Source organism: Ochlerotatus camptorhynchus, unplaced genomic scaffold, assembly GCF_037179485.1.
Source record: "Ochlerotatus camptorhynchus isolate MF236.1 unplaced genomic scaffold, CSIRO-AGI_Acam_v1.1 ptg000778l, whole genome shotgun sequence".
NCBI lineage: Eukaryota > Metazoa > Arthropoda > Insecta > Diptera > Culicidae > Ochlerotatus > Ochlerotatus camptorhynchus.
The window spans coordinates 10,359-31,337 of record NW_027041243.1 but is presented as its reverse complement, the minus strand read 5'-3'; the positions used below and the strand labels follow the sequence as shown (position 1 = coordinate 31,337).

General features: G+C 40.1%; 1 protein-coding gene across 2 annotated transcripts in view; it reads left to right on the top strand.

Annotated features, from left to right (window-relative positions):
- LOC135715010 (sodium-independent sulfate anion transporter-like) overlaps positions 1 to 20,488 on the top strand; it is a 140,629-nt gene extending 120,141 nt beyond the window's left edge. For both annotated transcript variants that reach the window (XM_065238418.1, XM_065238419.1), the window contains 2 exons: positions 18,848 to 19,570; positions 19,635 to 20,488. In XM_065238418.1, coding sequence (XP_065094490.1) covers positions 18,848 to 19,570; positions 19,635 to 20,422 — 1,511 coding nt within the window. In that variant the 3' untranslated portion in view covers positions 20,423 to 20,488. The remainder of the gene's footprint in view (positions 1 to 18,847; positions 19,571 to 19,634) is intronic.
- Positions 20,489 to 20,979: the final 491 nt, after the last annotated feature.

The window sequence follows — 20,979 nt, the reverse complement described above, 5'->3', positions numbered from 1 at the left end:
TGGCTGCTCAGTTGTTCTGTTTTCAATCTCGGTCTGGTCCTGTACTGCATCCGAAGTCGATGCACCTTCCCTCTTCTTCGAACTATCCTTGTAGTTATACCGTTCAAAAACGGTTTGCTTTGATCCTGGATAATGCTGATCCTCAGTCTCCTTCCTGGGTGTTGTCGTCTTCGTAACCGGTTCTTCATTGCTGTTCGGTGTCCTGCCTGTGTTTCGGTATCCTGCATGTGGCTTCACATGAACTGCACTTCTACGATAAACACCACCATCTTCAGTTTCTACTTCGCACGACTGATCTGGAAGTTTATGTAAAACTACGGCCTTCTCCCAGCGCGAAGTTATGTCCGGTCGACGTTGAACAAAGACGTTATCACCCACTTGCAGCTCCGGAAGTTCCTTCGATGTCTTGTCGTAGCTGGCCTTCGTTATTTGTCTCCTTTCATGGATCCGTTGTTTAACGTGTTTAGCTCCTTGTGGTTGCAATCTGTTTGCGCGTATCTCTCGAAAACAATCGCTGGTTTGGACTTGAACCTACCGAGTTGGGACTGTTTCGATGCTGCAAGAGGCCTTGCCAAAAATCCAGTTCTTGCTTCTGGCACTTTTTATAGAGCTGTTTCATTGCTTTAATGGCTGATTCTGCTTTACCGTTGCCTTGTGCGTGGTACGGAGAAGATGTTACATGTTTGAAGTGCCACTCTTTTGCAAACTTGGCCCACTCCTCATTGTCGAATTGTGGACCATTATCCGTAACCACGATTTCTGGTGAACCATGCATTGCAAAATTCCGCTTACACACGTTAATTAGATTTTTAGAGATGAAATAGCCTAAGGCTAAAAATCTCTTAAATAAAGAATTAAAAAAAAAAAAAAAAAATTAATTAGATTCTTCGTCCTGGTATCGGTGATGAAGTCTTCCTCCACGAAGTCGAAATAGCTGTCAGCTACTACCAAAATAGCATGTCGTTTTCCATTCTCATTGATCTCTCCGAGATCAATATTTGCACGTTGGAAGGGATATTCTGGGATTTGGTGAGTTCTCATGGGCTGTCTGGATTGGCTGGCACTGAACTCCATACACGCTTCACAATTTCGTATGTAATTCGAAATCTGGTCCGTCATCCCAGGCCAGAAGAGCGATTCTCTAGCGGCACGCAAACTGTAGTCGATTCCTAGATGTGCCGTATACAGGCTGTCCATGAACTTTTTTCGAAGTTGCTTTGGCACCAAAAATCGGTCTTCCTTAAAAATGACTCCCTGGCACGTCGTCAGCTCGTTTTGTAACGCTCGATAGCTTAGTAGCTCGTCTTCGATGTCTTCCTTCTTTTCCGGCCAACCATCAATCAATATTCTGTGCAGCTTGGATAGTGTTTGATCCTTCTTCGTTTCTTCAGCAATTTTCTTGAATCGTTTATCTGAGAGCCTGATCAACTCCACCACGTTGACATTCGAAATATCCTTGAATGCCGCATCGAGTCGGCTACTTATTAACGATTCGGCGTCTCCTTTGTTACCGATTTGCTCGATTGCTGTTCTTGATAGAAGGTCTGCAATATACATTTCACTGCCTTTTTTATACTGAACAACAATATCGTATCGCTGCAACGTCATCATCATCCTCTGCAATCGAAGAGGTGCTTTCGTAATCGGCTTCTTGAAGATTTCTTCGAGTGGTTTATGGTCCGATTCTACAACTACGTGGGACCGTCTTGCAACGTACTGATCAAAACGCTTACATGCGAACACTATAGCCAAACACTCTCTCTCGATGGGTGCATAGTTGCTTTCTGTTTTTGTCAACGTTCTCGACCCGTATGCAATTGGACGCCCTCCTTGCATCAGAACGCATCCTAAACCAGCTTTGCTTGCGTCACATTGTATTGTCAGTTGTTCGTCGGGATCGTAGGAACGCAGAACAGGAGTTTGTGTCACCAAGCGCTTGATTTGTTGAAAAGCTTCAGCAGCTCCATACTCCTCGTCGTCGCGGGTCAATTTGCGGAGAGGAGCGCTGACTTCTGCTAATCTGGGCAAAAAATTCCCAAGATACGTTGTCAACCCTAAGAACGTCAACAGTTCCTTCTTGCTTTTTGGCGTCGAAATATTCAAAACGGCGGAAACTTTTTTTGGATCTGGCATCACTCCCTTGTCGGTCAGTACATGTCCGAAGAAAGGGACCGATGATAGCGCAATTTTTGCTTTCGCGCGATTCAGCTTCAATCTTCGCTCGCGGCACCTCTGCAGGACGTCTTTCAGGTTCTGATTATGATCCACCATGGCCTCTTCTACGGTATCTCCACATTCAAAGACTATAATGTCATCCGCCAAGCACCTCACTCCTCGAATCCCAGACACCATTTGCTGTTGCGCTTTCTGATAAATCTCTGGGCACACGAAACACCGAACGGCATACGTTTCCTTCTGTAAACTCCCATAGGTGTCCAAAACGCTGTCAGATCCGAGCTTTCCTCGTCTAATTGCAAATGCCAAAAGCCGTTCTTGGCATCCAGTACCGTGAACACCTTTGCTTTGGTGAAGTCAGGCAGCATCTCTTCAATAGTTGGGATTTGATGATTCGCTCTCCTTATCGCTTGATTGAGTTTCCACGGGTCCAAGCAAATGCGCAGCTTCTCACCTCTCTTCACCAGTACCAGGTTCGATAACCATTCCATATGTCTACTGACCGGCTCCACGATTTGCTTCTTTTCTAATTCATTCATCTTTTTCTTCAGTTCCGGAAGGTAGGCCAGCGGGATACGGCGTGGTTTTTGCTGTACAGCTGCAATGGATTTATCAATTTCAATTCGAAAGAATTCTTCAAATCTTCCTTCACCCTCAAATACGTCTTTGTACTTACGAATTATCTGGTGGCAATCTTTGTGTAGCGATTCAATGCTGTAAATATCTTGAACTTTGATGAATTCTATTTACCACTGCGAATGTGTGTGGTACCTTGTTTCAGCTCTACATCCAGATTCACCGCACCTTTAGGAATGATAATCTTTCCAGAGTAACATCTTAGCCTTACATTTGTAGCTTGCAGCCTGTGTTCATTGACCAAACGTTTCAAATTCTTGTAGCAAAGCACGTTCACACGGGCACCTGTTTCAACCTGGATATCGAGGTTCTTGCGTTGGGTCCCATTCAAAACCTTCAGCTGCACCATTATCTTTCCGTTGCTATCCATTCCATGACTGTACACTTTTGCAATGTCGACGAATTTACACTCTTCTTCTGTATCAGAATCTTCCGCGTGTGTTGAGCTATCCAACATTCCCACGCCGGAACTTGCTGTCGGATTTCATACGGCACACCCGTCGAAAGTGATTTGATTTGCCGCATTTCAAGCACTCTTTGCCCCATGCCGGACATTTGGTTTTGTCCCTTTGATGCTTCCTCCGCAATAGATGCACGCCTTATTCGCTTCGTAGCTCATACGTTCAAGGCGTCCGCCGTACTCATCGACGGTTCTTCTCTGTGGGACATTGTTTCGTACTTCCGAGCTAACTCTTCGATTTGTTGGTGTTCCTTGACCTTTTTCACAATGTCACTAACTAGGACGTCACCCGCTTTCAGCAACTCTCTCCTAACTTGATTGTCCAGCATTCCCGCAATTAATCTCTTTTTGATGAGTTCATCCAGTTGATTGGCCGCAAATCCACATCCTTCGGTTTTCTTCCTTAGACGTTTCACAAATTCATCGATTTTTACTCCCTCTCACTGGCACAGAGTGTTGAACTCTGCACGTTTCCCTCGCACTGGAACCAGATGCTCTTCGATTTTCTGCAATAATGTGGCCGTAGCACCTCGTTCGGCTTCGGTTAGGTTCAGCTCCTCCAGCAAAACTACTCCCTCTGCACCCATAATCGCCATCAACGTTGCCACTTGTTGATTTGCCGGCTTTGCTGTTACGCCCGCGGCCAGAGAATAGTAGCTCCACTGTAGCTTAAACACTTAAACGCCTCTTTATCGTTCATTCCCAGCCTCAGGGGTGCTGGAACGGGTATGCCACTCATTTTGCAACGGAATCTAAACCGAGTTTCCGTACGCGGATACCGTTCCGACGGCCTGTTTTCTGCATGTATCGAACGCGGAACCGACTATTACTTTCTCAACCAGGGGTTGAAACAGTTGACGTTTTTTACTACACTCGGTTCGTTGTCGTGCACGACAGTCTGTTTGTATTCGAACACTCATGCTCTACCGTCGTCTCTCTCACACAACACGAGCGGTAGAATAACATTCGAGCTAAAAGAAAGTTATCAAAATAGCTATCATATGACATGTGCGATTTCGTTCTAATTCCTCAATTTGGTGTAAATCAAACCATTGCTGATCAGAAATAGTATAACTAGGACATCATTGCTTGCTATTTTCAGAATTCACACAAGCACACCATCAGCAGCTCTTGTTATGAGAAAAACTAAAATACATACATTCGTGACGGTCTTCGGCGACAGTGTCGTATGACAGAGCCTGTCATACGACATTTTAGTTTGGTAGTGTATTATGATAGCTTGTTTTGCAAGTGTCGGAGGCAAGGGCAGTCAATTATCACAGAAAATGTGTCGACTACCGTGACTGCTTACAAGCCTGTTCTCAACACGTAAAATGACTAGATTTTCCGCGAAAAACAGTCAATTTTTTCCAACTTCAGACAAGGTTTACAGCAAATGTCAGGTCGTGTCTTCTTGTACAAAAGTACTGGTTAATTGGGTGTCAAGGTAATACAGTAATAAATGAAAGGTGGTACATTTGATCAAGGTGTTCAAGGGTGTATCGTTAAGGTGTTACAAATACAACAGTTTGCATTTGCTTGGGTGTAAAGAGCCTGAATTTATAAAGAGACGACATGTCAAAATTGGAACAATCGATTGTCTGTCAAAGTCATAGAAAAAGTCATTCCAATCGAGCATTAGACCTGTCAAATGGATAAGATGTCGACTCTTTATAAATTCAGGCTCTTTACTTGGGTGCAATTCTTATGGAATTTTCCACTTTATCTTTATCTTTCTTTTTTAAAGAGACTTTCACGTTTTTTTTTCCACTCGCTTTCTACCCATAAGTAAGTTAGTCGTACCCAAAAGTAGGTAAACATGATTATGCTCAACGTTGGGTTCCCACACTTTACCACCCCCTGTTGGGTGGTTCTGCTCCTCCATTTTGATAACATTAGAAGGAGAAATGGAGGCTAGTCATTGGGTAGTTTTTTCTTACCGTGTAGTTACAGATCGAAGCGAAGTAAAATTTGAAGGTATGAAAGGTTGTGGACATTTTCCAATTTCCTCTTTTTGCAGTTCACAATTCACGTGAAACGAAATCGAGCAGTTTACACCTCCGCTCATATGAAGTTAAAATCTGACAGATACGGTTTTTCTCGCATCGTGAATTAAGGCCGTTCGCAATGCTGAGTTTCAAAATTATTTTAAACGACTCGACAATTCTATAATTTGAAACTGTCAAAAATAAAACTGCAACACGATAAGCGCAACGCACAGTTCTAGAAGATGTTTGTAATCATCAAGTCCCATAAACTTTACTGCTCTCTATGAAGTTCTCCGTTTATTGTTTGTGAAGCTCTTCGAAACATCTTTAAACACATCCAAAGAAATTTGAAAGAGAGTTCCATTCGTCTTCCAAACTCGCTCAGAAATAAAACAGAATAGTCGAGCAGTTCCAAATCTGGTGCAAAATAGTGCTCGAATAATGAAACTGCAACTCAGCATTGCGTGAGGTGCGTTTCTGTTCTAGTTTCTAGAACAGTTGTAGTATGGCGTACAAAGTAGTGTTTTTGTTGAGTTGTGCTGTGAAAATAAATTAATAATTTCGTGTGAAATAGTGGCGTGTGCCGCGAAAGGATTATTCCAACGCGTGCCCGTGGTGTTTTTCTAACAGGATAAGTAGAGGAAAGGTTGCCTAGCAACTAGTTTTTGTTTAATTTTGTATTTTCCCCCCGGCGCGCTATTGATTTGTATAGTGAGCTGTGGCGGTAAAATTTTATTTTGTGTTCTCCTCCCCTGTATATGTCTGCTGCTAACAGTGTTAGCGTTTAATTTGGTAGAATGGATGTGTGTAATGTATGCGAGCAGTCTATTGCTATGAGTGGGCTCCCAGTTACGTGTGTAGGTCCGTGCAATGGAACGTTCCATTTCGCTTGTGCGGCACTCACTAAGACTGCGGCCAGGCTTATAGCAGATAATGCAAATATTCTGTTCAAGTGTGATAGTTGTCTATCAGATCAGAGTTGTGACGAGCAGAATGATCTGATCTCGCGCGTCAAAAGGATAGAGGAAGAGATGAAGAACGTTTTTCAACTCTCGGACTCGATCACTGGCATGCGAGATCACATTGCTGCTCAGGTGGACATCGCGGTTAAAAGCGGGATGGCAGATATTAGAATAAATGTAAATGGTCTTGAAAATTTGATTTGTGAGAAATTGGATAATATGAAAAGTTCATTTTTTAAAATTGATGCGGAAAACCAATTAGCTGTAAAGAATGATCCGTGCAGTTCATCTAGGACGATTCAGTCGGAATCGGACAAAAATACCAGACGCAAAAAACGTAAATTAGTAATTAGTAATAGTGATCATGATGATGATGTTATTTTTCAAGAAAATGCGAGTTTTGCGGATGTTGTAAAAAGACATAGTCGTATTAGTCAAAGTAAAACTAATAGTAACAGTAATAGTAAAAGTAACAAACCAGAAAATCGTAAGACTCGTCCAGTCATTGTGATTAAACCGAAAGAGTCCAAACAACCTTGCGAAGATACTCGTAAGTTTTTAAAAACTCAGTTGGATCCAAAAACACACAAAATCAGTAATTTTAGGAATGGTAAAGATGGCTCCATTATTGTTGAGTGTGCAACAGGAGCAAACGTAAGTGATGTGAAAAATGATATTGAAAGCAATCTGGGTGAAAAATATAGTGCTGTTGTTCCCACTTCGGTGCCAAGATTGAAAATAGTGGGCATGAGCGATCAGTTTTCCTCCGATGTCTTTATTGACTACTTAAAAAGTCAAAATGAAGACATCGCTATTAATGATGTAAAAGTAGTGAACATGTTTGAAAATCCACGCTTCACTTATAACAAGTTTAGTGTTGTAATTGAAGTCGATGTCGATACTTATCAATGTTTGTTATGTGCGAAAAAAGTAAATGTAGGGTTTGATCGGTGCTCGATAGTTCCCGCGATTAATGTGTTGAGATGCTTCAAATGTGGAAAATTTGGGCACAAGAGCATGGATTGCAAAAATTGTGATAGATGCTCTAGGTGCAGCCAACAACACAAAACGTCGGAGTGTACGTCAACTGTATTGAAATGTATTAATTGTTTGAAAATGAATAAAGAACGAAAAATGAACTTGGACGTCAACCATGCCGCATTTAGCTCGGAATGTTTGCTCTATAAAAGACTTTTTGATCAGAAGAAAAGCAGCTTGCGTTTCAATAAATAGCAGCCAAGTTCCAGGAATGTGAATCAATTCGATTTTTTATATTTGAATATTGCGGGGTTGTCAACAAACTACGTAGCATTACGTCAGATTGTTGAGGAAAAACGTCCTCTTTTAGTTTTATTATCTGAAACTCATATTGTAGAAACTGAAGCTTTTGATCAGTATAGTATTCCGGGATATATTGTTGCTGCTTGTTTATCACATTCTAGACACACTGGCGGTGTTGCTATTTATGTCAAAGAATCAGTTCAATTCAACCTTCGTACCAACGAAGTTATTGATGGCAACTGGTTCTTGGGCATTACAGTTGTGCGTGGCATGAAGATGGGTAATTATGGTGTTTTGTATCATTCTCCCAGTTCTAGTGACCAGCGTTTTGTTGAAGTTTTAGAGAACTGGCTCGAGACATTCCTTGATTCTAGTAAATTAAATATATTGGCTGGTGATTTTAATATTAATTGGCGTGATAACCATAATTCGAATCATTTGAAGCGTTTAGCTGAGTTTTTTAATTTAAAGCAAACGGTAAATGAATATACGCGTATTTCCAGGCACAGTAGAACTTTAATTGACCACGTTTATTCCAATTTTGATTCCATTTGTTCAGTTACGGATACTGATTTGAAAATAACCGATCATGAGACTTTAGTGATTAATGTCTTAGACCATGTTAACGATAACGATAATTTTGTAAAATTGAAGTGCTGGAGGAAATATTCGAAGCAAGCTGTTTCAAACCTTGTTGAGAGAAGCCTGGATTTTCCATTCGCGGACGGTAACTTAGATGAATCTACAGCTGTTCTTAATAACGCTTTGAAAACGTGTACCAATCAACTAGTTGAGCAAAAGTTTGTTTCTTTGAAAAACTCGAACAGCTGGTACAATTTGGATCTTTTGCGTCTTAAACGGAAAAGGGACAAATGGTACAAAAAGTTTTGTAGATCTAATAATGACAATCATTGGACTAGGTACACAATCGCGCGTAATAAGTATTCACAATCGATAAAGAAAACTCGTTGTGAATATGTTCAAAGGAAGATTGATCAGCATCAAAACAACAGCAAAGAGTTATGGAAAATTTTGAAATCTTTATTAAAACCTAGTAATTGCAAACCGCGGTCCATAACTTTTAATGGCACATTAGAACAGTCAGAACAAGTAATTGCATCTAAGTTTAATGATTATTTCGTAGACAGTGTTTCATTGATTAATCAATCTATTGAATTGGTCGATGAACCTGACGAAATAAAACAGCCAGTTAATAGTAGTTGCAGATTTGAAGTTTTTCACCCAATTACATTAGATGAACTTAGAGTTATTTGTTTTTCATTAGGAAAATCGGCTGGAGTAGATAATGTTAATGCTAGAGTTATTCAAGATTGCTTTCATGTCATTGGCCACATCTTTCTGGACCTTATTAATGAATCATTGCAGAATGGACATGTGCCACAAATTTGGAAGGAATCCTTAGTGATTCCTATCCAAAAAGTTGCTGGAACGATTAAAGCCGAAGAGTTTCGTCCCATCAACATGTTGCACACATTAGAGAAAATCTTAGAACTTGTTGTTAAAGGCCAGCTGTTGGAGTATTTGAATAGCAACTCTTTGTTGATACCAGAACAATCGGGATATCGGGAAGGTCATTCTTGTGAAACTGCATTGAATTTGGTGTTAGCAAAGTGGAAAGACAACTTGGAGCGTAAAGATACGATTGTTGCTGTTTTTTTGGATCTGAAACGCGCTTTTGAAACAATTTCTAGGCCCTTACTGTTAAGTACAATCAAGCGCTTTGGAATTACGAGTACTGCATATAAATGGTTTGAAAGCTATTTGTCTGACAGAACTCAGCGGACTGTTTTTAATGATTCTGTTTCCAGTCCCGTGGGGAACAACCTTGGTGTGCCCCAGGGAAGTGTATTAGGGCCCCTGTTATTTATTATGTATATTAATGACTTGCGACGTGTTTTACGGTTTTGCGACATTAACCTTTTTGCAGATGATACTGTGTTATTCATTGCAGCTAAGGATTTAGAAGTTGCCGTCTCACACTTGAATGAAGATTTGCAGTATCTAAGTAGATGGTTGAAGTGTAAGCAGTTAAAATTGAATACAAGTAAAACTAAATTTATGGCAATTTCGCGGAATCGACTAAATGAGAACGTCTCTGTTGTAATTGATAATGAGACTATTGATCGCGTTCAGGAGATTAAATATCTTGGCGTGATTATTGATGACAAACTTAAGTTCAACTCTCACATTGACAATGTCATCAAGAAAATTGCCAAGAAGTATGGAATTCTATGTCGATTGAAAAACGATTTAACTATTGCCAGTAAAATACAGCTATACAAATCAATCATCTCTCCTCATCTAGACTTTTGCCCATCCATTTTATTTCTGTCCAATGCAACAAAAATATCGAGATTACAGCGCTTGCAGAATAAAATAATGCGTTTGATTTTGAGATGTAATAGATTCACTTCCTCAACTTTGATGCTAGACGCCTTACAATGGTTGTCGGTGAAGCAAAGAATTGTATATTTGACTATGGTGTTCATTTTTAAAGTAGTTAACGGTTTGCTGCCTCGATATTTGTGTGATCGAATTGAAAGAGGAAGTGACTATCATAGATATAATACTAGAAACGCGGATGAAATAAGAACACCACATTTCTTGACTTGTGCTTCACAGAATTCATTATTTTTTAAAGGAATAAATGTTTTCAATTCGATGCCTAGAGACATTAAACGTTCAACAACATTAGCAGAATTTAAGAGACATTGCATTTCACACGTTAAAACTGTCTTTTGAACGGTTATCCAGTGATTTTTTTTTTATGAATTGACAAATTATGTATCTTGACGAAGTTATTTTTAACGGATTACTTTGTATGGATAGCTGTTATAACGACTTTTTAATAATTATTGTAGCACTGCAAAAACTATTTTGTTCGTCACGATGGTGATGATGGATTTTTGATATATGATTTAATAGTAGTAGTAAAAAAAAATAGTAGTCTACAAAGGTTTGAGCCTCGCGCGCGTATTACGGATATAGAGGACTGAATTTAACATTTGATAAAAAAAAATGCAATTTTGAAGCTTATTTGGAAGATACCTTGAGTTAGTAGTAAGTTTTCTGGCAAATGTTGGGGGTTTGTGAGCATTCCTGACATTGCTGAAAATTATGATAGCATCAGATTGCGGGGTTACTAGTGTAATAGGATGCTTTGTTGATTGTTCATTAACTCTTGATTGCTTGTAATACTTATGAATATTTTAGGTGGACAAAAAGGCGAACTAAGAGGTGGACGCCTGAGCTTTTCAACATTTATATCGCTGTGAAGCAACTGTAAACTCTAGAGGGAATTTATATCTGTAACTGAAACCAGTTCGATTTTGTTTGCCAACCTGGTTAAAATGTCATATTTAATTATCTTAAAGATAAATCGTCCAGCTCAAACCTTTGTAGGGGTAAGAGGTGGGACCATCATCATCATCATCATCAAATTGAAACAGTCCTTAGGCCGTTCGCAATGCTGAGTTTCAAAATTGTTTTAAACTACTCGTCAATTCTATAATTTGAAACTGTCAAAAATAAAACTGCAACACGATCAGCGCAACGCACAGTTCTAAAAGATGTTTGTAATCATCAAGTTCCATAAACTTTACTGTTCTCTATGAAATTCTCCGTTTTTATTTGAAGCTCTCGAAACATCTCTAACACATCCAAAGAAATTTGAAACAGAGTTCCAATCGTGTTTCAAACTCGCTCAGAAATAAAACAGAATAGTCGAGCAGTTGCAAATCTGGTGCAAAATAGTGCTCGAATAATGAAACTGCAACTCGGCATTGCGAGAGGTGCGTTTCTGTTCTAGTTTCAAATTGAAACAGTCCTTATAAAATACAACAGCATTGCGAACGGTCTAAAAATCCTGTGCTTTTCACGAGCAGCTACACCGCCAATTAGATCAACCCAAATTTGAGTTCAGTTTACTCAAAAATCGCAAAATTTGCCTCATGTTTTATGTCACCAGCAGCGTTTGACAGTAGGCAGCATGTCGCGGGCTCAAATTATTAATTTTGCTGTGCTGGGCAGCGTTGCCAGATATACCGATTTATCGGTATTTATACCGAATTTTTGAAACTTGATACCGATATACAGATAAGGTTTCTCAGAATACCGATTTTTGAGTTATAATACCGATTTATACCGGTTTTTTTTATTAATAATCAAAATGATTACGGCCTGCTCAAAACATATAATTTTCAAAAATGTCTTATGTCTTATGTCTTTTCTACTAATGCTTCGCCGTTTTTCGATACCAAGGAGTCGAGAAATAGCTGATTTTTTTTTGTTTATTAATTTATTTGATAAGGTTCAACCGAATTAACTTTACAGAGCCGAGGATTTTTGGTTACTATACAATACATCTTAAAACTATAGTCAAAAGGTAAAACACAATAAACACGGGTCAGAGCGCGTCCACTGCAGCAATGGACGCAAAACGTGGTCAGCTCTCACACACTCATCACGCAACGGTTTCTTTCCAAAGTCGACGACGCATCGACCGAAAGAACTGCTGATGAAGAACAATGAGGAGGACCACACAATGGTTGCTGCCGAGAAAACAGACGATCGCGTAGCACACATCGAGAGTGGCCTGCTTTTGTTGACAGCCGAGTGAACACTGAAAAATAGCTGATGGCTCATCCTAGTAATTTCTGGAAATCGGGCAATGCTTTTATTCAGTGGAAAAATAGATCCATAAAAACGTTAATTTTTGAACTTCCTGAAATTTCTTCAATCTTCCCTTCGAAGTTTCTTCCAACTTTCTCAAAGGAATTTTCGTCCGCCTTACCCTGTAAATTATTTTCCGATTCCTTCCGGAAAGCTATTTCGACCGAGGGGGACGACTCTAACTACGATGCAAAAAAGATTGTGTTTTGCTGTAGCTACCTGCGCGCACGCTGAGTAGATAGAAAAAAGATTGATGACGATTCTGAAGATTTCCTGCAAAAACTTGATGAGCGATGCAAGTAGATGCGACAAATGAAAGAAGATTGTTCGCAGATTGATTCGCTAGTGTGAGATTTGTTGAGCATCTAAACTTGAGATTTAGATGTGTCGCCCCCCTCGATTTCGACTTCCCTTGGAAGCTTTTTCTGGCTTTGCTCGAAATGTTATTCCGTCTCATCCCGTCAACTTCAGAAATGCTTCCAGAGTTTTATTGCGGTTCCATAAGTTTCAGGAAAACTTCACGAACTTTGGGTAGGTTCCGATAAATTAAAAACAGTTTCATTAACTTCTGTTCAAATCCGTGATCCCGGGAACTCCAATGAACTTAAAAAACTGAAATATTTTGGAAACTTGAGAGGCCCGAAAAACTATAAAGAAATTTAATGGTTTTCAAGATAGTTCCATTTGTTGCAGGAGAATTGAGATAACTTTAGGGAAGCATTAGGACATATACATTTAAGGAAATTTCTGAACATTTAAATAAGTTCCGAGGAACTCAGGGAATTTCCGAAAACTTCAGTTAAGATCCGAGAGGTTCATGAACATATTGGAAACGTAAGGGAAGTTACATGAACATTAGAAATTGTGACAACATTTTAAGAGAAGTTTTGTTTTTTTGTTATCGGCAGTTTCGAGAACTTTAAAAAAATAGAAAATCGGGAAGATCAGAGAAGTTTAATGCTGATGTTCATTCATTTAAAAAATAAAAATTAAGCGCTAAAGAAGATCCAGGGACTTTTGAAAAAGTTAAGAGATTTTCCGGTAGTTCCATAATAATCAGGGAAAATACGAGTACTGCGAGGATGATCAGAGAACTTCAAAATAGCCCCATAAACTTTAAGAAAATTTCAAGAAGTTTCAAGGAATTATGGGAGATTCAGAAGTGCAATTCAGGAATGTTCCGAAAACTCTAGGAGCATTGTGGGATTTTCAGGGATGTTTTATGAATATCAGAAAAATTACTGGATCAAAAGAGCATGTGAAGATTTTCAGGGAATATTGTGCTAACATTCCCCAGAAATATATTTCTTCCAAATATTTTCCCATCTTCTCCTTGAAGTATCTTTCGACTTTTCCGTAAGCCCTCTGGCGTCCGACTTTTTCCAGAAGATTCTTCCAATCTACCTTAGGAAGTTTCTCCCAGTGTCTCCTGGAAGTTTCTTCCGTCTTCTCTAAGAAGTTCAATTAAAGTTCTACCGAATGTATGTATAGAGTTCTCCCAAATGTTTCTTTCGTCTTCCTCTGGAAGTTTCTCCAAAAGTCACTATCCGTAGGTTTTTTCCGACTTATTGGAAGGTTGTCCGAGCTTCTCCTAACTTCCCCTGGAAATGGCTCCTCCAAGATTGGCTTCTGATTGCCAAACTTTTCTGGCTTCTAGATTTGTTCCGAACGTTTTAAAAAAATTGCCAGAAGTTTCTCAATATTTGTCTTGGAAGATCCCCATCGGATGTTTTTTAGACATTTTTTAGAACTTCCTTCAAACTTCCTCCACAAGATCTTCTTTATTCTTGCTCTGGAAGCTTTGTTGGTACCATTAAGAGACTAATTCAAATATTTCCCAGAAGTTTCTTCCGGCTAACATGGAAAGTACATTTAAGTCCAAAAGTTTGAAAAAATTTTTTTTAATCATTTGATACCGATAATCATGAAAACAATCTGGCAACGCTGGTGCTGGGCCCGCTGTCATGGTATGACATGTTGTCTACGCACCTGCCACTGTGCTGTGAAAAATGTAAGCAAACGCGAAAAGGATCCCGCATAAACGCGAACCATAACTTGACCTTATCAAAAATGGTTAAAAATGGTTTATAATCCCTGCTGACGATGATGGTGATAGTGGTCTACCCAAGGGGCAAGACAACTGTACTCAGAGTTAATATATTTGCAGTGAGTAAATTTAAGTTACTCATATTTACTCAAAAATAAACAAAGTAGTCTAATATTTTTTCATCAAATGCTGTTCAAACAATCGCCGTCTGACAAAATGTTTTGGTTTCAAGATTTAGTTTTTATTCATGAAAAGATCCAAGTTAGATGGCTCTTGTACAGGCCAGGAGATGCTGGGGCTCTTTCGCTTTCTAGGGATCGATGGCTGTGAATTGTAATGTCTTTGAAACTTTTGGTGATGTGGTGGTGTTAATGGTTTCATTTTCCGGCTATTTCTGGCTACCCTGGAAACAAGAAATAACTGAAGACTCTTCCCGGGAATTCCCGGGAATCGGGAAATGTTGTTATCCAGTGATATAATTTCCGGTATCAATTTATTAAAATTTGAACTTCGACAGGCTTTCCCTCGGAAAATTTTCCAACATTTTCTGACAGTTTCTTCCAACTTTCCCTTGAAGATTACGACCGGATTCTTCGGATGGATTCTTATGATTTCTCTGGGAGGTTTCGTCCGACTTTGCATGGAGGGGTCTCCCAACATCTCCGGGAAGTTTTTAAAACTTGTCCTGGAAGAATCTTCCACCTTCTCCCGCAAATTTCTTCCATCGTTGAACGGAAGTTTCATCAACTTTCCGTTTGAACAGTATCTTCAGATTACCCTCAGAAGTCTTATCTGGCTAAAGCCCGATTCAAAGTAAATTTGGACGCATTCAAGTGATAATAACTCAAGAATTAAAATACATACACGGTTGATCAAATCGTCAAACAAAAGGGTATTTATTCAGCTTTCAAACGATATATAACAAGTTATTACATTTCACCGTTTCGAACGAACTGTCGCACTTTACTTGTGATCAATGCCATCATGATCTGCACAGTCGCTGGTGACACTGTACCGGCGAACTTATTCCACTTTAAACTTATTCCACTTTGTGCATTTGTCACTTCTCTACCGCATCCTAGAAGTTTTCGCTTGACAATTGCCCAATATTTTTCGATCGGTCTGAATTCAGGTTAATTTGGAGGATTAATCTCTTTGGCGACTTTGCAGCATACCATTCTAGTACCTCCTTAGAGTAGTTGCAGCTGGCTAGATCCGGCCAAAACATAACGTTGGTCTTGTGTTGCCGAATGAAGGGTAAAATCCGCTTTTTCAGACACTCTTTAATGTAAACCTTCGACGTCATCGTGTGAGATGTGATGAAAACCTTGATTTTAAGGCCACAACTGCAGATTCCTTGAAAAATCATTAGTTTCCGAGAAAACTTATAAGCAAAAACAAATTTACACCTGGAAAGGACATCCCCACGACCAGTTGACAGGTAACATTTTCGTCCGGGGATTTGTTTATAATCCATTTTGACATATGTTTCGTCATCCATTAAAATGCAGCCATCAAATTTCGCCAAAACTCGTTCGTAAAGTAATCGTGCTCGCTTTTTGGCCACTAAATTTTGTTTTAGGGAGCGATTTGGATGTTTACTGGCACAAAAAGACTTATATTCTTCTCTTGAAAGGATGTTAGGCACGGTGGAAAAGTTGCAATCGTATTTCTTTGCCAAATCACGTATGGAGACACCTGGGTTGCTTTTCACGTACCTCAACACCTTTCTCATCCGCTCTTTGTCCCTAGTGCCACTTTTATGATAGATGCGCTGTGCTCTATTCACACTCAGAGTATCCTTGTAACGTTTGATTACAAGACTCACCGTTGACTTTGGCAATTTAACACTCTTGCTATTTTTGAGGCAGACCACTAAGGGTTCTCTATATGTTTGTGCACAATTAATTTTCTTTTCTCAAGTTCCATGATCCGTAATTTCGGGATGCGTCGATCAATCGAGAAACACTTTTCACCAATTTCTTCGTCAATGAAACATCAACAAAGGCATGTCAAACGTTTTTTGTTCCAACCACCAGGAGCGCGGTGGTGTATTAAACCGTGCGTCCAGATTTACTTTGAATCAAGCCTTACCACTGGTAGTGGAAATTATTTTCCATTTCAGCAGGACTTCCCATGAAAAACTTTTCTGTAATATTCTGAAAGATTCATCCGGCTGCCTAAATTTGCATTGGCCTTTTTTCAACTTTTCCAGGAAGACTCTTCCAACTTCACACAGGAATTTCTCAAAAATTGTTTCAAAAGCGTCTACCGGTGTTGCATGGCAGATTCTTCGCCTGGAAGCTTTCCTGACTTCGCACTAAAGATTTGTCAAATTTTCTCCAGAATTATAAATAAAACTGGGAACACAAACTTGTTTCCCGGGAGTCGAAAAATGATAAATCTGATAAATTACACGGGTAAGGGCAACGCTAGGTGATGTGGTTTTACGACCAAGGGATGTGTAATTTGGTTAAATGTTTTCAGAAGATTATTTTTAGCTCATGAAAATTAATACTCAATCACGAAATCGGTCAAAAATATTAATGATTATGGTGTACCGTGATCAGCAAAATTATATTTGCAAGCCTCCATAGCGTTAGGGTTAGAGTTAGGGTCAACCATCTCCAGAAACTTCCGTTGTTGAATTTTCATCGTCTGTTGGTGTTGTGATGATCCATATTTAGCACAAAAGGAACATGCGGTCTTTTATTGGGATTGGCCATACGAATCCGTACTATGCGATTCCTAACGTTTGCACTGCTCGAACGTCATCGGCTGCAAAGCAAAACATCTCTGACTGTTCCGTTAGGTCACCATAAATTTTCCATCGATTTTGAGGGGCAGCTTGAAGTTCCTTTCGTACACGGGCAATACGAAATTGCCCTCCCATTGCCGAAATATCATCCTGGTTTAGCATTGCAAGCGCAGTTACTCAGAGTTACTCAAAATAAACTCTGATTTTACTCATGATCAAAAGCTGACTTGCCTCAAGGAGTAGCACGGAAACTAGTCCGATAGCAGTGGGCTCTGCTCACTGTTGAACTTGATCAAGCGTAATAATCTCTGATTGTCTTCAGCAAATCGCTGTATGAAGGGCCAAAAACGAATGTATGGATTAATAGGCAATGCACCTATTCATTTCCTTATACCCCGTTCACATTACAGCCTATATCACGTAATATAGACTGTCTTGCAATGAGCACTCATACATAGGATTTTCAGTGAAAACTAGATGTATGAGTGCTCATTACAAGATATCGTATATCACGTGATATACGCTGTAATGTGAACGGGGTATTAGGACAGTTAAGAATCTCCTTCCAATAACATGAGCAGTCAATTGGTCAGAAAAGGAGCCATCCAACAGGAAGATAACCTTATGAATGGGGAGAAGAGCACGTCCTTTATCCACGAAATGTTAGCAACAGGGAGTTGACATCTCCACTCTCCCTTATCCAAATCGCTTCAAATGGGTGCCCTGATGGCCCTCGCTCAGCGTGATTTTTATTATAATATTCTCAAACATTTCTTTTTGAATCTTTACTCAGCGTTTATTTCAGAATTCTTCTAAAATAAGATTGAGATTCTCTCTGAGAGTCCATAAAACAATATTTATAATAGTCTAGAAATTCTCTGCAGATTCATCCAAAGTGAAAACCATGAAGTTCGTCCTTAGATTTTCTTCAAATTTTACAGCTTTTCTAGGAATTCGCTGAAGATTCCTGCTAGAATTCTGCTCAAAATTCGCTTTAATTCTCATTTAAATTCCCAAACAATTCACTTTCGAATTGTCTTGAAATTTTGTTCAGAATTATCTTGGACTTCTCATCTAAATTCTTCTGCAGTTTTGCTTGAAAGTTTCCTTAAAATTCTATATAAATTCATTTCGTGATGCCTTTGGAATTATCTACGGTATTTTCTTTAAATTTACATCAGAATTTCTTTGGAATTTTACGCTCAAAATTAGATTTATTTGATATTTATCACGGATCCTGGGATCCTCTTCGCAATTGATTTATTTTAGAGAAGTCCTGAAAAGAACATTGAAAAGTTCAATCTCATTCGGTTTTATGCTTTATTTAAATGTTTATTGTACAGCCGAAAGAATTTCCAAAATTCCGGGAAACAAACGAGAATTAAAAAAAAAACAGGAAATAGTCAATCTGAATATGCTGGTAACCATGTAAATTTGAAAAATACTTATGCAATTTAACAGAAATTTCAATTTCAGTTTAATTACTCATTTGACTTATTGACCTCTTCGACCTAATAGCATCCCGCCTGTTGGCATCTGACCTAATATTCTATCTACAAAAAAATCCCCCCCCCCCTTATTTCGAAAGCTGGCTACGCCCTTGAAAATTAGCGCTTATTAGCAGATGAGATGGGAAGATTACATATCTACTCAACTATCTTGTAACGAACCAGAAGATGCCTTACACGTTGTATTTGATAACGGCTTACCCGACGCATATTGGCCCTGCCGTAAGCAAATTGTTGTCTCATGTGAAGACGCTAAGCTCAGATAACCGAACACTGTACTCATTTATTCCATTGAACCTTACTTAAGCTGCTCCTTCTTTTTCTTCCGCCCCAATCACAGGAACTCTGGTCTACGTCATCTTCGGCACGGTCAAGGAGGTCTCCATCGGACCAACGAGCCTGATGGCCCTGCTAGCCGTCCAGTATACGATGGACAAACCCATCCAGTACATGATAATTCTGGCCTTCCTAGCTGGTCTAGTTGAACTGCTCATGGGCGTCTTCAAGCTGGGCTTCCTGGTCAGCTTCATCCCAATTCCCGTCACGTCGGCGTTCACCTCTGCCACCGCACTGATCATCGTGGGAACCCAGCTGAAGCACCTCTTTGGAATCCCGTCGAAAGCGCGAGGATTTTTCCAAACCTTGTACAGTCTGGCCACCCAGGTCATGGAGACCAATCCTGGAGATCTGATTCTCGGAGGTTTCGCCATCGTGTTTCTACTGGCTCTGCGACAGATTACAAAACTTCCAATCAAAGACGATACACAACGAGGGAAGGCTTTGAAGAAGTTCCTCTGGTATCTTAGTTTGTCAAGAAACGCGTTGATCGTACTGATTACATCGACCATTGCTTTCAAATGGCACAGCACCGGAGCGGAGGTGCCTTTCAAACTGTCCGGTCACGTAAAACCGGGCATTCCAGGATTTGAGCTACCGATCTACAACGTCCAGTCGGGAAACGAAACCATTACGTACTTTGAGGTCGTCAAAGACTTGGGAAGCAGTCTTATTCTGGTACCGCTGGTAGCGGTCCTGGCTAACGTATCAATTGCCAAAGCATTCAGTAAGTTCTGTTCGGATATAAAATTACGATTCTTGACGATTTTTACAAACTTCCAATATTTCAGCCGCCGGGAAGATAGTCGACGCATCGCAGGAAATGATTGCCCTGGGATTGTGCAACATTCTGGGGTCCTGCTTCAGTGCGATGCCAACGTGCGGTGCGTTCACCCGATCGGCCGTCAGCCATTCCAGTGGCGTTCGGACGCCGTTGGCTGGTATCTACTCGGCCGTCATGACACTGCTGGCGTTGAGTTTACTCACTCCGTACTTCTACTTCATCCCGAAGACGACTCTGGCCGCGGTTCTGATCTGTTCGGTGGTCTTCATGATTGATTTCAGCATCGTGAAAGTCCTCATGAAAGCATCCAAAACAGACATCCTCGCGTGGGGTGGTTGCTTCTGTGTGAGTCTGTTCGCCGGAGTTGAGGTGGGTCTGCTGTTCGGGATCTTCATCAGCATAGTCGGTCTGCTGAAGGTTTGGGTGCGGCCAACCATTCAACAGGATTCGATCGAAAGCAAAGGAGTCCAATACGTAAAACTCAGCCCGGAGACGGGAATCTTCTTTCCTGCCGTGGATTTCCTTCGAACGAAGGTGATCGAGGTGGCAAACGAGCGGAAGGTTCCAATTGTGGTGGACTGCACATCGGTGATAGGACTGGATCATACCTCTACCAAGGGGTTGAAGGAGCTGGCAAACGAACTGATAAAGGTGAAGCAAAAGTTGATTTTACTTAATCTTAGGCCCTCGTTGAGGAAAACACTCCAGGAAGGTGACTCGGAGATATTCGTCTTCTGGGAGGACGAAGGTGATATGGGTGTCAATAATAGCAATGTTGTTCAAAATATGTCTTGAGAGAGATGCTTGCTCTCGGGAGATGCCATAGCTGTGAAAATTTATGTGTAAGAAATAAATGATGATTGTGCCGTAGGTTACCTCTATCTCTAATAGATAATTCAAAATCCAATGTTTATAAGCTTCATAGGTCGAACGTTTATCGTGAACAAAAGGTTTATCCTGTTTATCCTCGGGAGTCTTTCTCTACCTCGCAACACTCTTCCGACCAGTGATGCCAACAGTTCAGTTTAAACTGGATTATGCATGTTTTGAGAATTCATCAAGTTTTATGATTTAAGTGTAAATTAGGATGCTTTTGATCTTCTAAAGGATCAAACCTAAAAAGTCCGAACACGAAAATCTTGTTGAGGTTTGAAAATGCGTTTTATTTTTCATAGTTCAATATAACAGCCATACATTAAAAGGTATTATGCTTTCTGTAAGATCATTGTTTCAGTCTTCCTCCTTACCGGATTCATGTCCTTGGAAACCACTGTGATGCCATTTCCGCTGTACCACTGTTGAGTAAATTTGAGTAGTGGCAGCGTACCAAGTCCGGCCAGAATAGACAATCC